The 19,814-nt window shown below is 31.7% G+C and overlaps 1 protein-coding gene across 8 annotated transcripts; it reads right to left on the reverse strand.

The window, feature by feature from the left end:
- Positions 1-8: 8 nt before the first annotated feature.
- Positions 9-19,705, reverse strand: LOC105346903 (WD repeat-containing protein 93). Of its 8 annotated transcripts, XM_066086575.1 has the most exons (23): positions 19,334-19,705; positions 17,813-18,014; positions 17,549-17,616; positions 16,491-16,541; positions 15,488-15,563; positions 15,026-15,126; positions 14,426-14,518; positions 14,172-14,237; positions 12,881-12,968; positions 12,334-12,348; positions 9,988-10,168; positions 9,602-9,672; positions 9,132-9,152; positions 7,135-7,212; positions 6,492-6,623; positions 5,804-6,017; positions 5,255-5,315; positions 4,930-5,086; positions 4,167-4,350; positions 3,592-3,718; positions 3,033-3,062; positions 2,249-2,295; positions 9-201 (listed from the first exon to the last, which is right to left on the reverse strand). In XM_066086575.1, the coding sequence occupies exons 1-22, from the start codon at positions 19,589-19,591 to the stop codon at positions 2,293-2,295; spliced, it is 2,277 nt and encodes a 758-aa protein (XP_065942647.1). In that variant the 5' UTR covers positions 19,592-19,705; the 3' UTR covers positions 9-201; positions 2,249-2,292. The 8 variants fall into 8 exon arrangements, with proteins under 8 accessions (XP_065942647.1, XP_019930352.3, XP_011453962.3 ...); XM_020074793.3 differs by lacking the exon at positions 2,249-2,295; XM_011455660.4 differs by lacking the exons at positions 2,249-2,295; positions 16,491-16,541 and adding an exon at positions 17,110-17,136.
- Positions 19,706-19,814: the final 109 nt, after the last annotated feature.

Raw genomic sequence — 19,814 nt, forward strand, 5'->3', positions numbered from 1 at the left:
TTTGGTAATCAAGTGAATAAACTTTTAATTACAAAGCTTTCAATTACCATATATTTACAAACAAATTATGATATTTAAATATATATAAAATAAACAACACTGTCGTTCTGGACGGAAAATCAAAATATGCTTTTTATCACAGATTTAAAATCACTCAAGTCAATTCCGGAAAAATGGCGTCCATCCCATTGATCCCGGAGTCTGCAAAAAAAAAAAAAGTTTCAAAATTGAATCTCGAGTCTACATGGTTACAAAATGTTTATTATAAGAATATTAAAAACTACTGTTTCGAATCATATCGTTCAGATTTTTATCTGATCTTTCATTAAAATGAATTATTCTTGTTTTAAATTTGATCCCTCAAATATGAAATACAAATGAGTAAATAAAAAAAAAGAGGTGGGTTTATTTGTGAAGGGAATACTACATACATGTACATATTTTATTCTACGGAAGTGTAAAGTTCAAGAATTTTAGCATATAGGAGAATATTTGCGAAAACGAGAGAGTGTAAATAATCTTAAATAAATGAATTTATTTGATACGTATGGATAAAGATAGATGGTGTTTGTATACTATCAAAAGCTTATTAAAAGCTTAAAATAGACATGCATGCAAGTGACAAAAAGATTTGAAATTTCTTTATGGAAGCAAATCATAATAACCACGCTATTGGTTTTTTTTTCAAGTTAATTTGTCAAATATTCTCAAATCGAACTACAACATTACGGACTTGATAATACCAGGGTAATTTTTTTAAAGTTTTGTGTATCAAAATCTATCTACAATGCAGAAAATTGAAAATGCAACTTCTTACATCGTATCAAAATCTCAACATTCTATACAATTTTAACACGTGTTAAATAAAATTGTCAATATCTTAATATGAAAAGATTCTAATGCTCCTTTAAAAAACGCCTATTGCGTCCCATTTTTCGATTTCTTACACACACTTCTTTTTAATAAACAAATTTAACTTCAAAAGTTGATTAATTAAACTATATAAAGGGGAAACCAAAAAATAACCTCATCAGAAGGACATTTCTTATTATGAATTCTCATTGTGACTAAATTTAATAGTATTAATATTATTGACTTTAAGCGTGTTGGACTTTAATCTTCAAGGTTATATCTCAAACTCAAAGTCGTTTTGAATATAAATGGCAATACTGGTTATAATCGAACGTGACCCGGCTCCGGGTATTGTGTCAAACAAGCACATCTTGTTTCCAGAGTGTATTTATTCAACAAAACCAATGAAAAAGACAAAGCATGAAAGTGAAATTCCTGTGGGCGTGTAAAAAATTGATATGAAACCAGGGGACTTGTTGCAATGAAATACGCGCCATCCATCTCTTAGAGATGAAATATACTAGTGCAACCAATATACCCTTGACAATAGCGGGTGGTTGTGCGGAATAGAAAGAAACACCGTTGTCGGTAATTTACAACGGAAATAAACTCGCTGTCGCTCTCTGAACTGTGTCAAATCGGTACAGTGGACCAATGCATCAAACCTTATTGGCCGTCTGTCAATAAAACAATTCTCCGGGTACATATTTTTAGATGCAGATCGTAACTTCAAGCTTTCTCTTCTATTCATGTCTGGTTAAATTACTCATTTGTTCCTCTCAAATTATACTAATTCCATATATCACAATTTGTCGATCGCGTCGCGCCAGATTGCACGAGAAAATTGCTGCGTATGTAATTTACACGACTCACTATCGTCTGCCAATACCAATACAGCGCATGCTTTTGGGAGAATTGCACAAAAAGTTTTTGACGTTTGTAGTGACAATGTGAAGCAAAGGAAATAAAAGCTCAGAAACTTTTGATGCCTTCTAACAAAATTTGGCTGCATTATTAAAGCTCTTTTTTGGCATCTGATTCAATTAGTTATGGAATTTCATAATAGAAATATTGTTAATGCGAAAATTGAGTCACGAATACAGACAGTTACAATAGAATTGTTATATATACGTTATATAAAGTTTACACAGTATATGACTGTAATAAAGATATAAAATAAATACTTCTTTTTAAAAAGAGAAGAAAATCTACTCAAAAAGTGAAAACAACATATACATGTAAAGTTGGGTGGGGTTTTTTTTCGGATTCTGTGTCGTCACTAGATGCAGTGGAACAATTCAATGACAGATATATGAAAAGCACAACAAAGAAAGCGGATGAAAAATTACTCGGAAGTATACATGTCTCTAGCTAGCTAGCAATGTGTGAAACAAACCTGTAACCATTTTTATAATCCATAAGGAAAGCAAAATATCTTTTTTACTGAAAGAGATAAGTTTGGATCACTTGAAAGGATTTTTTCCACCAAAAGACTTGCACAAATTTTATTTATTATGTTTGTCTGTTGATTTTCATGTTAATTTGACATGAAATATCGTTACCATCAAATGCATGTAACATTAATAAACTTCGTGAATTTCTTTAAAAGAAATTCATAAAATCTATACAGTATATAATTATTTTCTAAAAATTTAAGTAACCGCAAGCTAATGATTTGAGCTATACTTTAGAAAACATTATTATTTTTTTTAGTTCTATATCTCTCAGTCACTGCAATAATGAAATTGAAACAAGTAAAATTTCTCTGAAGCTTACCCCCCCCCCCAAAAAAAAAATTATATATTCAGTTTAATATGCTGAAGCCACATGTACATTTGAAAGAATTATTTTCAAAGGAAATGTGTGTGGGGGGAGGGGGGGGGGACTCAATATTTTTTTAGCTTTTAGATGTGGCATACTCGGAGGATATAAGTAAATTATTTTTCTATAATAAGATAATTGAACAACATTTCACTTTCCTGTAAATATTAACAATATATTGGAAACAATAATCTCTATTTCAATATAAATGTAAACTAAGTTAAATCAAACCATTCTCTATTCATGTACATATTTTCTATATATTGCTTCAATTGCTAATGAAAATAACCATTTTCAAATACTTATAAATTGAATCAATTCTAAAACTTAATAAAAACTGGTACAGAGGAATTACATACCTGGGACAGGTTTCTCACACGTTTGTAATGCTGAAATCACAACCAAACAATATTATATTGCTGCATTATATAAGGAATAAGGAATCATTCTTTGAGTATTATGAGGTGATAATTTTGGTCGGGGCGTGTCAAATCCAATAAAGCCCGAAGGGCTTTATGATAGATTTGATCACGCCCCGACCGAAATTATCATCTCATAATATTCAAAGAATGATTCATTATTACTTATATTTATATAATTTTAGGACATCGTACGATTAAATATTTAAATATAAATAAGCAAACCCCGCCAGAGCCTCAATTTGGCGTCATTTGTATTATGAGTTATATAGTACAAAATCGATACGTAGTGTTATCACAGACAAAGACACTGGATAATGTAAATATAATTTGTTAATCTTCAAATTAAACATGAAATACATGTAAAATTGTTTCCGCTGCTTAATCATGGCTGAATATCTTTCTTTAAATATGATGAATCAAAATATTCATTGAATTCATGGGTCGCCCTTATTTCAACGCCTTTCTCACTGATATTAGATATACACATTGTACATACGATTTCTGGTCGGTTGTCTGCCTTTTTCTCTGCCATGTCTTTGTACTGTAAGATGCTCCATATTTCTTCTTTCATGTTGCCCCATCTCTCCTGCATACGATGCTTTCTGAGGCCCTGTTGGGCAATTCTAAACAAAAAATAAAACTGTTTATACCAAGAGAGAGAGAGAGAGAGAGAGAGAGAGAGAGAATGCATTTATATCAGTTATTTCAGAGTATGGAATAAGAGAGACAACTTTCATGCTTCATACTTTCATGTTTGTCAATACCTATCAATAATCATCTTGATTCATATTACATACAATTAAAAAAAATGGTAATATTTAATGTAGCTATTTAATAGAAAGTCTAAGTCATATAAACTGATGAAATCTGTTGTAGATTGTCAATGGAATTTTTTTTTTGGCATATAAATATTTGCTCATGCAGAAGTCATAATCAATCCAAAACTAATGCAAGTTGTTATGCGTTGTAAAAAGTGAGGTTCTTGTGTGTGAGGAAACTGTAGCTACGTACATGAAGCTGTCAACCTGAATTGTAAATCCAGGAATCTGCATTCATAAAAACTTTTTGTACCTTTCTTTCATCAGTGCCTCGATCCTGTTCTCTATTTTGGCGTGCACGGTCTGTGACACTTTGTCCCTCCGTCTGGACATGTAGGAATCCAGGGTGGGGAACAGCTTCATCTGGTACATAAACAACGCCCCCGCACTCTCCGACTGATCCCCTCCCTCCTCCTCACCATAGTCTTTGTTGTTTCCTTGTCAAGACAGAAAATAAGCTAGTGGTTGTATAAGCAGCCATGATAGTGCAAAGATCCAATGACACTAATGTACTAATTTAGTTTTGACAGAAAATATTAAATGGTTGATGTCTATTATATAGCCATGAAAGTGGAAAGATGCAATAGCATTGAATGTACAGTTTAAGCATTGCACTTTCACCTAAATTTTCACATCAAATTCCAGGACTGTGTTTTACAAAAGAACTTACAACAAAATCGTAAATATTTCAGTCCTGTGGAATAATATAAAAACTATTTATTTTCAACTATTTTGATTTCCATAATTGCATTTAACAGCCATTAGAATAAAACAGTGATTCTTCGTGACTAATTAGCATTCATTAATTTGGTCATAAGTCATAACTTCTTTTGTAAAATGCAGCCCTGCTTTGTAATCTTGATTGATTGCACTTATGCATTTTAATACTGTACATATCTTTATTTTTCTAGTTTGCACTTATTAGATTTCAAATAATAAATTCACTAAAAAGTTATTCTAGCCAATAAACTTGTAAGCTTGATATTCTTAAACATTAATTTTGTGCTTTTGTTTACCTTTAAGGAACAAAACTTGTCCCATAGCTCCAACGGCCACCACAGGGTCCCAAGGGGTCATAAGTTCATGGGACTTGGGTAAAACAGGTTCACACAGTACAGTGCCTTGCAGGGTATCTCTTATCTGTACTTTTCCTGACTTCACAACAGTAATCAACTGGCAAAAATAGATGAGGTACATGTTTTTACTTTCAATGAGTTTTAGTTTCTTTTTTTATAAAAATAAACTACCACAGAGTTTCAGAGAACAATTATATCATTTTTTTCATGTGAATACAAATTAACCAATCAATCATTATATATATCTTGTTTAAACAATGCTTACCAAATCATGCATTCCAGGTATTGGTTGAACCATTGTAAAAATGTCATCCTCACTCTCTACACTGCAACATAACAAAATTAAGTTTACTAGGTGGAATTTTTTAAAACACTTTTTAGATTAACCAAAATGTCTACTATTTGGTTACATATGTTTTTGTTTCAGTTTGAAGAAGCAGGAACCATAAATATGTTCCCTATCTTTTGCCAGTTTTTTTATGTAAATGTAGAGAGTTGCATATGAAAATTTTGTAATGATTGTAATGTACTTATCCTGGATAATGTTTTTGCAAAGTTAAAGAATGTTGTGAAAAATTATGATAATAATGTTTTTTCTTACCGACTGATGGCAAATTTCCAAACTATTCACTACATGTATGCATATAATTATGTATGTAACAATACAATTTTCAAGCAAAGATAACTCAATCCAGAATTTGTGAACATTCCTACCATGCAAACATTTCCATGTACACAGTGTATATCCAACTATCATTATGCTTCCCAATGTGGAGCAAATTGATGGTTTTAGATATAATATACCGGTACTTACGGAGGAGTAATACAGATGGGATCCAGCTCTAACCCTGGTCCTGACATCATGATGTACAGGGCCCCGTTGTCACACAGGGCCAGTAAGTATGTCGAGGTCTTTGTCCGGTAGGGTTGGTAGTCGTCCAGATTCTGGGGACAGATGTTGGGGTCCAGAAATGTCAGCTGCACTATCTTGACTCGGTCCATGATGTTGACAATACCTCTCTGTATACCTGTATAAAGGCATATGAATTCAATTCTGTGAGATTTTCTGTAATTATACTTTCATAATTATATATTTCCAAAGCTGTCAAAAAAAGAAAATTATACATAATAACAGATGAATATTTCAATGCTTGGTGTACAAACATATGATTTACGAAAGCCGTTTTAACTTAGTTTGTAGCATTGTCAGTTATAAACCTTTAAATCTGAACCTTTTCGGTCCAGACATTTTTTTTTTTTACAAAGAATCCAGTTGGACTGTAATATTTCAAAAATCAATATCTAAAATACATTGCCTATATCAAAGTGAGTTCAAAGTCTTCACCAATATCTAATGATGTATATTTCATGGTATTTCATTGATATCTAGATTCTCAAGTGACTCAAATTTTCTCTTCTGCCCCAATTAGTTCAGACATTAACAAAGTTTGACTGTGAAAGAATTAGAAAGAATTAGAAAGTGTGTATTGTATATATTATACCTAGATATCTATCCCAGATGATAATGTTTCCATTCTCAAATCCTACAGCTAATAGAGATGTGTCGTCACTAATGGCAGATGATGTCACAGGACTCAAATAAGGCCAAACCAAGTCTGGTTTTACATCAAAGTCTGAAGAAAAAAAATAAATCATATTTCTGATGAAATAAACAATATGTTTTAATCTCATCAAGGAGAAGGAAGTCAGGAGACCAATGGATATACATGTATGGATAAAGAAAGTGAAAATATTTAAATGCAAGATCTTATTTTCCTGCATAGTACTGCATGACCTTATTGTTTTGCATAGTACTGCATGAACTTATTGTTTTGCATAGTACTGCATGACCTTATTGTTTTGCATAGTACTGCATGACCTCATTGTCCTGCATAGTACTGCATAACCTTATTGTTTTGCATAGTACTACATGACTTCATTGTCCTGCATAGTACTGCATAACCTTATTGTTTTGCATAGTACTACATGACTTCATTGTTTTGCATGCCTTCATTGTCCTGCATAGAACATTAGTAGTGCATGTCCTTGTCATTTTGCAAAGTACAGCATGACCTCATTATCCTGCATGACCTCATTATCCTGTATACTACTGCACTAACTTCTTGTCCTTCATATAGTACTGACCTTTGTGTTGCTTGAGCAGAGAGTAGTGGACAACATGAGTGGACCCCTTCCACCACACAGCAATGGTTGTTGGCAGTCCTAAAACAACAAAGAAATTATTCAAAGATTATTTTTATAAAGTTTCTTATTTTGATCTTGAAAAGCCTGTATTCTGTTAATAACTTTTTCTTTACTCTTACAATCATTGTGCAAATGAGCCTAAATAATAGGAGGGATGCTTTTTCACATTTATTTTTTTACTATTATAACAAAAGAGGCATAATGTTATATATGATGATGATTTCATAAAATGAAAATAGTACATACATCATTTGACTTTTTAGATATATTTAGTATCAATCATTTATGGCAGTGAGTTTACATAGAGGACTACATACATAATTAGCTATAAGATTATAAAACTGAACATAAATCAAGTTAATAAGTTTAAGGATTAATTATCATGATTTACTTTGTATAGCTCAAAAGCTGATGATTTACAAAATAATTGACATTAATTTAAATTACTCCATGAAGTCAACTTTTCTCACCATCTTAGCAGTTTGCAAAGAATAGTTTACTTTCAAGCAGTATTTGTTTTTAGACTTCATTGGGTGCTTAGTTATCTAACTACTAACCAAACTAGATGTTCATGCACATGTGTAACTATGTATACATGTAATAACACTTTATTGGGAAAACTTTATAATTCATATTGCATGTATATATTTTAAATAATGCAGATGGTAGTTTTTGGTGTTTTTATTTTTTTTATCAAAATGTCTGTCATAATGTTCCAATGCCATTTATTTTTTTTTAGAGAATTTGAACATACATGGTAATTGCAGCTATTAAAGAATGGGATATTCTTATGTTCCCCACAAATAGAGCTATTTCAGTTCAATAATTACAATATTTAAAGCTGAACACTCCACTTATAGGCACTGTTACAAAAGTAAATAAACCCTTTAATATCATTACACCTGACTGCAAATTTGAAACTCATGGCTGAAATGTAGTACTGTAAATTCCTTAACTTAATTCTGTGCTTTCCACTGTTTTGTATCAAATTGCGAGAACATAAAATCGTGAGAGCCAATTGTTTGTTATACTTTCCTTAGTAGTTCAAAACCGTCTGTAAAATAAAAGCGAGATTTTAAAATCCGCAAAGGTTGTGTCCCACAATGTTACGCGGATATTAATTCCCCACGTTTAATTAGGAATCTACAGTATTCCTATAATTGTGGTCTTAGATTTTAATGCATTTATTTTTTGTTTTATGTATATGTTCTGTTTATAAATAATGTATTGATCTGTAAATTTGATGTTAGCATTCTCCTTGCTTGGAAAAAATGCATAAAATTGGATAATTTCAACACGACCACATAACTTGACACGGTAAGATGTACATTCACACAGGTGAGACCTCTACAGCAATGACTAATATCAAGGTTGAAGGGATAGCGGCGATGAAAGAAAAATATGGCAGACAATGCCTTTTACGAATAGTGTTCAGCTTTAATGAATACAGCATGAATATGACGTCTTCTTTTCTCTAATCAATTAATGTTTCATTTTATTCCTTTCTCCTAAATATGTGTTGGCACTGGAATTAAATTGACTATTAAAGTGCCGACAACTTTTGGTTTATCCTTCTTCATTTTCATTTAATTAGCTATTGCTCTCCTAAAACATCTGTAATATAATACCAGTAGGTACGAAGTGATCTATGTCAAGAGAAACTTTGAGTATCAACTTGGTGGCAATAACCTTAAAAATAGTTTTTACAAAAGCAATTTTCAATATTATGGTACAAGATATGTTCCTTTGGGATTTAGCTTGCAGTGTGTTTATTTCAATCACTATAGATTACATAGACTAACTACTTTGTAGTAGGTTATAAAGCTGTTGGTAAAGAGGTTAAAGCATTATACAGAACTATAAATATATGCAATGGATATGTTAAGCAAAGGTTAACGTATTTCATAAGCTTAATTTTTCAAATGACAAAGTATTACTTTTCATATCATCTTCTTCCTCTGAAATAAATGGAATTATCATGCATCTATACATTAAGATGGATAGAATTTTTTTTATAAAGTTAAGGGAAGGTTAAATGAGAGAGAGAGAGAGAGAGAGAGAGAGAGAGAGAGAGAGAGAGAGAGAGAGAGAGAGAGATGTTAAAATTATATTCCAGGTCCTCAATCTTTGAGGCATACAACATTAATCTACATAGCTAAGTTTCTTGGTTATGAAATATTTTACAAAGAGATAATAAGAGAATGAATAAATAGGGAGGGGAGCAACTGAATAGAGAGGAATTATGGAAACCAAAGTACTCTCCAGAACTCCTCAAGAAAGTTTATCTGAGACATACATGTTCATTCTGCATGTTTTAGTATTAATTAGAATGTCCTTCAGAATAAAATTGATTTGCTTTTCCTTATTTAGTTGATCAATAATCCAATCCCTTCTTCAATTATCATACCTATTTGACTCTGTTGTTCCAGACCAGTTGGTACCAATCTTCCAGCAGTCATAAAGTGAAAATTGACATCCCTGAAATATCAAACATGACAATTACAAAATACCAAAATTACATGTAAATTAATTTTCATACACTATATTTGTTACAGATTTGAGGTCCAGTTTTTATGGTGAATTTTTGTTGTTGTTGATAATATCCCCTCCCCCCTCCCACGATATTGATATATTTATTGAAATATACATATAATATAGCATAAACCTTTACCTTACTGGGGAAAATATGAAAAAACACACTCTTAAATTTTACCATTTTGCATTTCCAAAAAATAATTATTCATCGAAGTGAGAAACTTTTGTGTACTTTCCCTAATGGGATTTTTTACTTACTCAAGTGGTTCTGCTTCTTCCTCTTTGGGTAAATACTCCATTAGGTTGTCATGGAGATGAGCAAAGACTTCCTTTCTCATATCTTTGTGATTGGGGGTCAGTATGTGGTTGACTCCTGTACCAATTACCTCCCCTGAGTCTACTTTCTGGCAGGCTGAATGGATTGAGGAGGCGGGGTTACCTGTCAATCATATATCACATGGTTGTTTCAAGCCTTGTAATTTGTAAATTGATTTCAAGGTGTCAACTTCATGACGCATACTTAAGTCAACTGCATATCAAACAAGTTTTCAAATTTTGATTTTAAAGAATACATTTGCTAACTCGATCAGGCATTTATCAGCTAGAAGAACTTACAAGTGATAATTGGTAAACTGAACATATGTGTACTAAATGAAAACTGTACACACAGGAATGATCCAGCATACTTATGGATCCAGGTGATTAACCTTTAATTAGCAGAATAGTCTAAACTGGAAATAAACACCTGTATTCTGCATGCATTTATGCAGTAAAGTGCATGACCAGGGCATACATAATACAACCATGATAATGTGATGGCGAAGCACTGTTTTTAAATACTTATATATAAATCAAAGTGAAGTTAAAACATAGCATTCATTGGGGTCATTCAAATGAGATATTCTGACTTAAAACATCTCACTTTCAAGTTTGATGACACTTGGCCTCAAGTTGTAGCTATAAAAGACATGTAGTGCTGACTGGAGGAAACACTGATGCTTGCAATAAACTACTTAAAATTTTTCTAACACTACTCCTTTCTATGATGCAACATGATTATCTGACAAACGATGATCATTCCTCATTTAGCCTCATAATGTGCAAGATATTAACAAAATAATGAATATTTTACAATTTATTTAGCCAAATATTCCATACTGATGACACTTATATGTTAAACCTTCTTTCACACCTTGAGAAAAATATACAGTTTAATTAAAACAATTAGAGCAAACACACTTATAATATAGTAACATGTATGCTTACAGTGAACTTTCATTCCTCCTTTACTGATATATATTTACATCTACCAAGTATTATTCCCTCTATTTCTTACGGAAACTTATAGTTAATTCATAGCTCTATAGAAACAGCCAGACTGAAATCTACACGCCCTATTTATCGATTGGTCAAAACCTACAGCCGCTGAAGTGACAGGACTGAAATTGACACACCCTGTTTATCCATTTGTCTGAACCTACAGCGACCTTAGTAAAATCCCGGACTGCACGAAATAATCATAACGATGCCAGATCGACTCTCAAATTCTCACAGGAGACGATTTAGCTGTTTCTTTTAGCTAACGTACTTTTGTACATTAACAGTAATTTAGTGAATTTTACTAACTTTTCATAATCAGTTTATTAATTAGTTAAAGAAAGATGTTAATATAAACAATAAAATGCTTTCTTTGATGATTCATGCGGGTTATGAAGGTAGCGATCATTGCAGGAAAAATTTACATAACCCGCTAACGCGGGTTATGTATTTTTCCTGCAATGTCGCTACCTTCATATCCCGAATGAATCACCTAAGAAAGCATTTTATTGTTTAAATATTATACATACCTACCATATGTATTACAATTAAATATTGTTATAAATAACAAATCAAAATTGCTTGTTCATTGCACTTCTCCATAACCTTGTTTCTCTTCGAAGGTGTTTCATAATACAGCGGATCTAAAAGGTGTGCTATGCAAAATTTACTTGTGGATGGATTGCATATCTCTCTCTCTCTCTCTCTCTCTCTCTCTCTCTCTCTCTCTCTCTCTCTCTCTCTCTCTCTCTCAATCAAACCCATAAACTATCATAATCAAAATCTCAATAAAATGAACATACATGTTATTGTTTCATTAAAATTCTGAATTAATCACTTAGGATTAATACTGATTAAATGCATTTGTAGGTTAAACTCATATTTGAGTACTATAGATTAAAGACTTTTGAAATATTTTATTAGTTTAAAGGATTTTAGAAATCAGTACATGTATTATTGAAAGTGCATTCTAATGGAAGCAAAATTGTGCATTGAGTGCTGATTTAAATTTTTCAGAGATCATCAATATTATCATCATTGACAGTAAACTGTTAAATGGTCTCTGGAAATAGGTTATTTGGTCTAAAGTTATCAGGTATATTTGGGTCAAGGTCAAAATTCTTTTTTATAAAAAAAAAAAAAGGGAGAATAAAAGGAAAAAATATCACCTTCACCTAATAGTGAAAATAAATTCAACAACATTAAGAAATACATAAGATGGAAGTAAAGAGAGAAATCAATAAAAGTTAACAATATAAATTAAGCTAATACATGCATTTTTATTACCTTTTTGCCTAAGTTCTGAAATAGTAGCCTCCATTTCTTAATATTGAATTATTTGGAACTACCAAGAACTTGAATTTAAATAAAATTAAACTTAAATTGTTTATATTTGATAAACTTAAACAATTCTGAGAACCAACTAACATTATCAGAACTATTAGCAAACAAAAGTTTGATTATGAATATATTATGTAACCATATCATTATTAAAGTAAAGTAATTTACAAGAGATAAATTAATCTTTTATTCTTGAAGATATTTATAAATTGACTCTTCTCAGCAAAATTTGATTTGCAAACACATTTTGTAAGGTATATCATTTTACATCATTTACAGTTTAACAATAGGGAAAACTACTTCTGTAATCATTGCTTAATAATATTCATACATACACAAAAAATACAGTATTCATGCAATATCCTATAACATTTAAATAAAAAGATGAGGTGTATTCATGAAATATGCTTTACAATTAACATGCATATACATGTACATATACATGTAAGGAATACTTGTACAGTATCAAGCTTTGTTACCATATTGTACTTACCGGACATGGAGGGTGGGGGTTTCAGCTTCATGACCACTGAGGTGGGGGACAGTTTGGGGGTGTGTTTCTCTCCCCCTGTACTCTCCTCCTGGTTATCAGGGTACAAAATCAAACAATAATGCAGTTATCAGAGAGCAAAAATTACATTCAACTCATTACACAGCAATGCAGCATATAAACTATCAAAAATCAAAATGAAAATGTACCTAATTCATGATTTTGATAAAATTTACGGTTTTCTATAAACTTATAATTATACATGTAGTTCTTGTTTATTCAAAACCAGCTAATAGAAATACATGTGTACTGGTACTATAGCTTCCTTATGCATCATTTAATGCACCAAGTTTTAATAATTTCATATATTATATATAAAATTAACTATATTCAATAAATGTTTGTGAATAAGCCAATAAATTTTGAAACACAATCTATTCAAAAATCAAGATTCTAACTATAAAAAAACACGTTTTTTTTTTAAATTTTATCAGTTGTAAATATAAGTTGATATTACAAATCAAAGAAATTTGTTTGTCTTGGGGTGGGGGAGGGAGGGTGGAATCCAACACCAATATAGCAAGGAAATTAAGGGGAAGTAACTCTAAGTTTGAAATATCTTTCAAATTTCAAAATAAAGAGGAACCATGCATGTGATATGGTGAAGCATTCATGTATTTCAAGCCATGGAGGTGAAATGGGGGAGGGGGAAGGGGTTTTGAGTCTGGAGGGTACTTAGCGACCTCAAGGATATAAATGTTTTTTGTGTCTTCAAAAAATCTTTACCGAATTCTTTTCATAAACATTTACTTGAGCTGTTCATAGACACAATATCATGTTGTTCTGAATCAGTAAAACTGATTGAAAGTAATCATGTCATATAAGATTTATGTGCAAGATTTAAAGGATTGGTTTTGACATAATAAAATGGTATCACGTTGAGGCTGCTTCACTCAGTATAGGTAAAGATTAATTCAGTGTTAATTAAGAAAATTCCTAAGTTTAAAAAATAACATACTGTATAACTTAATTTTACTTATCTTAAATCTTTTAAAAACAAATGCTTGCATGATCGAATCAAAATTTCTGTAATACATGTATGTAGATAAACCATTTATCATAAATGGTTCTTGTTAAAATTTCATCTTTTATGGTATTTTGCATAAGAATAGGATACAACATTGAGTAGTCAAAGAGACCAGTTTCAAATCAAACTATAACATTTATGCATATAATTCATCTAGTGGGAGGTGATAATTATGAAGGATATAAAGGGAAACATTGCAGTTCTTACATAATTTGTTGTGTTTGTGAACACAGATAGGCGAGATGAACCTCTACTTAAACTGTGTTTCCTAGACTAAGTAAAAATCCAAAGTAGTTTTTCAAAATCAAGCATTTGTACCATCTATTCATATTCTTTAAAGTAACAAATAAGTATCTGATGAATTTTCTTCTCAGCAGAACTTTGGTATTACACATTCTTGAAAATAAATAAACAAACTTACAATGCACATACATGTATTATAGCATGCATTTGTTATTTACCTGAGTCGCAGCTGGGGGTGGTTCAACTTCATTCTGAGGGGTAGGAGCTTCCTGGTCTGTGGGTGCTTGGGTGTCTGTACCTTGGTCTTCCTCCTTAAAAATGATTAAATATATCAATATTGATACATGTACTTTGTTGAAATAAGTACATAAAGTTTAGTGAGGTTTTAATCTATATAATTTTAGACTATAATACTGTGGAATTATAACTGTTTGTAGAGGAACATGCAATTTTTTGGATCCCCAAATTTACATCTCCATCATCTTGAAATATAATCAGTTTAATAACAAGTTTTTTTCAATATTCAGGTAAAGTTTCCCAAAAAATTATGCCCTCACTAACATTTATTCTCACAACCTACAAACACTGGCTATGGCGTACGAAAAAAAATATTCCACAGAATTTCCCATTTTACAAGGCACTTGACTGCATGGTAATATTAACTTAGGAGTTGATGGGGTATGAAGACCAATTCAATTTTAAAGAACAAGAAAAATGTTTTTAAATGTTGATCAAAATATGTAGAGCACTGACAACCAACATTTTATCAGAGTGAGACACAATAATAAGTACATGTAGGAACACAATTCATGGCATACTGATTTTTCCTCTTTCTTTGTCAAGACAGACTCCAGTTCATTAAGCCAAGCATCCCGGGGAAGTTTGTACACCTCCAGCCAAACTTCTGCTGTCTCTGGGTCTGTAATGAAAGACAATATCATGAATTTTCAATAAAATGTGAGGAATTTATAACCATATAAATTCGCCAGAATCATCTCTTGCGGAGTTTTAAATCACTGATTTTAATAAATTTTCTGACAGCTGGAAAACTATTTGGAATTACAATAACAGTTTGACGCTTGTGATGTTACAATGTATATTCTCGCAATTTGATGAAATAGCAACAAAATCAGTATTGCGGAATTAATAAAGAACGTGTACTTGCATAAAATGAGGAATCTACATGCAGCTACAATTAAGGTGCATATGAAAACTGAACCTCAATTTGCTAAAGCCAAGAATATCAATCATTGCATTTAATGTCCTGGCCATATACTCACTTTCAAACATTGCTCCTAAATAGTCGCCATTCCTGGATGCTTCACACTTGCTAATTATCAACTTTGTTCCGCCTTCCTGCAATAAATAACCAATCAAATGATCATCATTTATTTATGTATTTACATATCTATTAATAGGTACATGTAAGAATAATAATACAAAAGGCCAACAAAGAAAATGTAAATTTTCAAAGCAGAAGAGAAAGAATATAATTTGATCAAGTGATAAACAGAAATTAAAAAGAAATGTTCTCATGCAAAAGAACATGCATGTGGTACACGCACATGAATTTTGCTTATTTTAGTTAAATTGAAAACTTGTTGTGTTTAAAATGAACACATGCATGCATGGGTCTGAACTCAATCAAGCAAACATAGCATTTTATATCAGTAAAAATTTAACTTTGACACTTAGATAATGTTTATATACATGGTAAAAAGTAGCCTATCAGCTTATCAAAGGAAGAAATGATATTCAATTAATAAAATAAAATATACAGCTAGCAACCTTACTTTTTCTGGAATATGCATAGTTTCCATACTTTAAATTTCTGATTATAATCATACAATATTTTATAAACATGAATTTTTATTACAAACTTTTCTAATGTAAGTATTCTTGTTTTTATAATTGTAATTTAATGCCAGTTGTAAAATCAAGCAAAATTTTAGACAACTAAATTTTAAAAAATCAATGATCATCTTTTCTCTTTTTTTATCATCTTTCATTTTAACTACATATTTTTTATTGAATATCTGAATTAACAATTTCCTTAAAAAGTTACTCCGTATTTGTCAAGGTATAAACATTTACAAAATAAATAGTATGCACAATAATTTGTCAATAAAAGCATGAAATGATAATTTTCTCCAGTTATTAATTAAAACAAGTTTTAAATGCCTTTATAATATTGATACTTTAATAATTCTTTTTTTTTTCACACCAAGTCTTGTTGCACAAACTAGCTAGCCTCTCTGTAACACAAACACACCGAGTACTCACTCCATGAGCGGGGTTAGAGAATATAGGCCTATGTGCCCCTCCTCTACCTTTCTGTCAACATATTAATGAACGAGTGCAAAAAGGTCAGTATGAGTAAGTGCTGAAAGGTCAATCAGAAGCATTAATTTGAAAACAGAAACTAAATGCAGTTAATGCACTACTGTGAAAGTACTAAATTAATCACTACTTATAATTCCTATATCTCTACTAAACTAAATCTATACATGCAATGCCCCCGCCTATTTAATCAATACATGTATCACAAACTGTGAAAACAGATTAAATAGTTGTTAATATTGACCATGCAAGTATCACATTGTCTGGTTTGTCTTTTATGTCCATTATCCATTTTCTGTTAGTCAGACATGCTTTATACCAGTATTTCAAAAGGGGCCAGATTTTAACAAAATGATTTTTGCTTAGAAAGTGTTCAATATATCTGGAAATTTAATCAATATTTTTATTTTTATTATACAATTCAATAAACATACTTTTAATTAATTTAATAATGACTGTCATAATATGCAAACCCCATTTCTTTTTTTTAATAACAGCTCTTTTGTTAAGCAAAACCATTTTGTTGATTAAAAAAATCTGAATTAAAAACACATATGGATACCTGTAATTCACTTCCAAAATCATCTGACTATAAGAGGCAAGTGTAAAGGTACATGTACATAATAGATGAAAAGGTTGTCTAGTTTAAAATTAACCAATCTATGTGCAAACTCTCTCTCTCTCTCTCTCTCTCTCTCTCTCTCTCTCTCTCTCTCTCTCTCTCTCTCACACACACACACACAGACACACAGACACACAAATACAAATACACTGTCACTCAAACACAAATTGCTATCAAATAGTGAAGTGATTGTTAAATTACAACATGGATGTGCTTTAAAATGTTAAAAGTGAACAACTATAATCAAGTATTTAAAAGATATTAAAAGATAGTGGTGCACATTTTTTTTTACTACTGCATTGAAGTAATCTTTTTAAAAGTTAGCTCATATGTATAATCTATTACAGATGTGCTATTTTATTTGGGAATAATTTCATACCTGAAATTCATTTAAGATCTTTACAAAGTAAAATTTGTCACCTCCAAATATCAAGAGTCGAGCGAAACCTTAAAAAAAAAATTAACATGTATGTATATTAGATAAAGCAGAAAGTCACTATAATAATGTATTAATTTAATAGTATTCAAAAGTTTCTTAAACACAAATTTAAAAAAATTATTCAAATAAAAGTCTTTTTACATTTAATTGACAAAAAATCATTTTCATACATGAATTTTGTATTAACCGAAATTTCTTTATTACCCATATCATCAATGGTCACAACCAGATAGACTTGTACTCCGATCAAGTAAGCCTTTACGTAATGTATATCAACACTCTCCTCCTCCCAGCTCGCCACTTTCTCTTGTGTTTGGACATCTACTGCTGACAAACCTCTTGGTTGTCCAATGAAAATGTAGCGTCCGTCGACACTGTCACACACACAGCAGGCACGCCCCTGACTCTGGGAAGGAAAAAAATTGGTTCCAATTGATTAATCGATTTGTCATTAATTGTGTGTACTTCAACTAACAACTCAGAATAATAAGTATGATGTACGTGTTTCACATGGCAAAAACAAAATTAATGCAAAATTTCATATTACTGCAACATTCTGCATGTACATGTATACAGTACTAGTTATACATAATTGAATTAGACAGGTGTACTGGATGCAAAGCTGATTCTTACCAGGATAACAAGGACAGTATATACAAACTAGAAAAACACAATGCCTAATTTTAAATTTTTCTAAATCAACGTTATCATCTGGGTTACTTTCGTGCCACTAGCTTATGATGCAAAATCTCTGTAGACTTATCATCACATGATTTGCAGCATACCTCAACCTGCCTAGATTAGATACCCATTGGCTCAGCCAGTAGAGCGTTAGATTTTAAACAGGACAGGCTTGGGTTTTTATTGAGCCTAGTTGTTGATATTTCGGATTCTCCCTATTCCATTACAATGGAGCCTAACAGAACAACCATGAGGACACTTGTGTACGAGATTTCTAAGGTATAGAAGTCGCAAAAGAAAATGACAGGGGGGAAAATATGATAGTGCGAATAATAGAGTCAGCCTTGTCAAGCTAGTCTAGCACTAGCTAGCAGTTTAACCGCTCAATTTGGTTATTAAAGCATTGGTTTAAACATGAAGGATATTAGACTTGAGCCTAGTTGTGACATTCCCCTATGTTCTATTATACAATTCTAGAAAGAATAATCTTACTGTGACCAGGCTACGCTCAGGTCACAGTAAGAATGTCCCATATACTTGCAATGTAGCAGCCGTGAAGCAGATCAGCTTCGCGTCGTCTTTTAAATATAATATGCAGAAAAAAAACACATTTTTCTCCATTACAAACCTTTTTAAACATGCATATATAGTTAAGTCAACAAAATATCCATTTAATGAGCCGTACCAAGGCACTTTGTTAAAATACGCTTTTGAATTTGCCTGCCATTTCGTCAGAAATCGAACTCGGAATGTCTCGGATTTTATTGTTAACATGGCGACCATAAACAGCGAATTTTCAAACGTGATGTTAAAAGCAGCAGGGATTTCCTTGCAAAAACAGTTAATGTGGTAATATGGGATTATAAAAGAGCAACATTGTAGGTATTTGAGACCAATCATATGAAAATTTAGGCGAGATACAGCAAGATATAATTTTTTAATTTGCTACAAAGCGAGTATATGGGACGATTTCTATCATTAAACCGGGTCCGTACGACATCTGTCATTTTAACGATAGAACATTCTATCTAATACAATGCATACCTCCATCTGTGCCGAACACTCATACTGTGGCGCTCGGATTCTGCGACTCTCTTCCAGGCGCTCGTTCTCGCGTTTCTCTATGATTTGCCATACTTCATCATACCACTGTGATAGAACCTTATCTATCATCCGATAAGGCTGCGGCAATCTATCCAACAGTTGGTCAGGGTCTGTAATGTAATCCTCGTCATCTTCCAAGGGGAAGTTGTCGATCGACGGAGGGGTAAAGTTTACGTTTTTTCTTATGTAAACAGGCATTTTTGAGTGCTATGAAATCTACAGTTTAACATACAGTCTGCATTTCTTAATTCTTTTTTCAGTGAAACCGTTTCCAAGCCACAACAACCTACCGGAAATGAAAACAAAGTTTTAGAATTTATGAAATGGCGAGCCCGAATTTTTTATAAATTGTGTCTTAATGTAACATTGCGTATTGAAATGTAAGAGGATCTAATTCATAGAATAAAGTAAATTTTCAAAA

This window comes from Magallana gigas, chromosome 6, assembly GCF_963853765.1.
Source record: "Magallana gigas chromosome 6, xbMagGiga1.1, whole genome shotgun sequence".
NCBI classification, from domain to species: domain Eukaryota; kingdom Metazoa; phylum Mollusca; class Bivalvia; order Ostreida; family Ostreidae; genus Magallana; species Magallana gigas.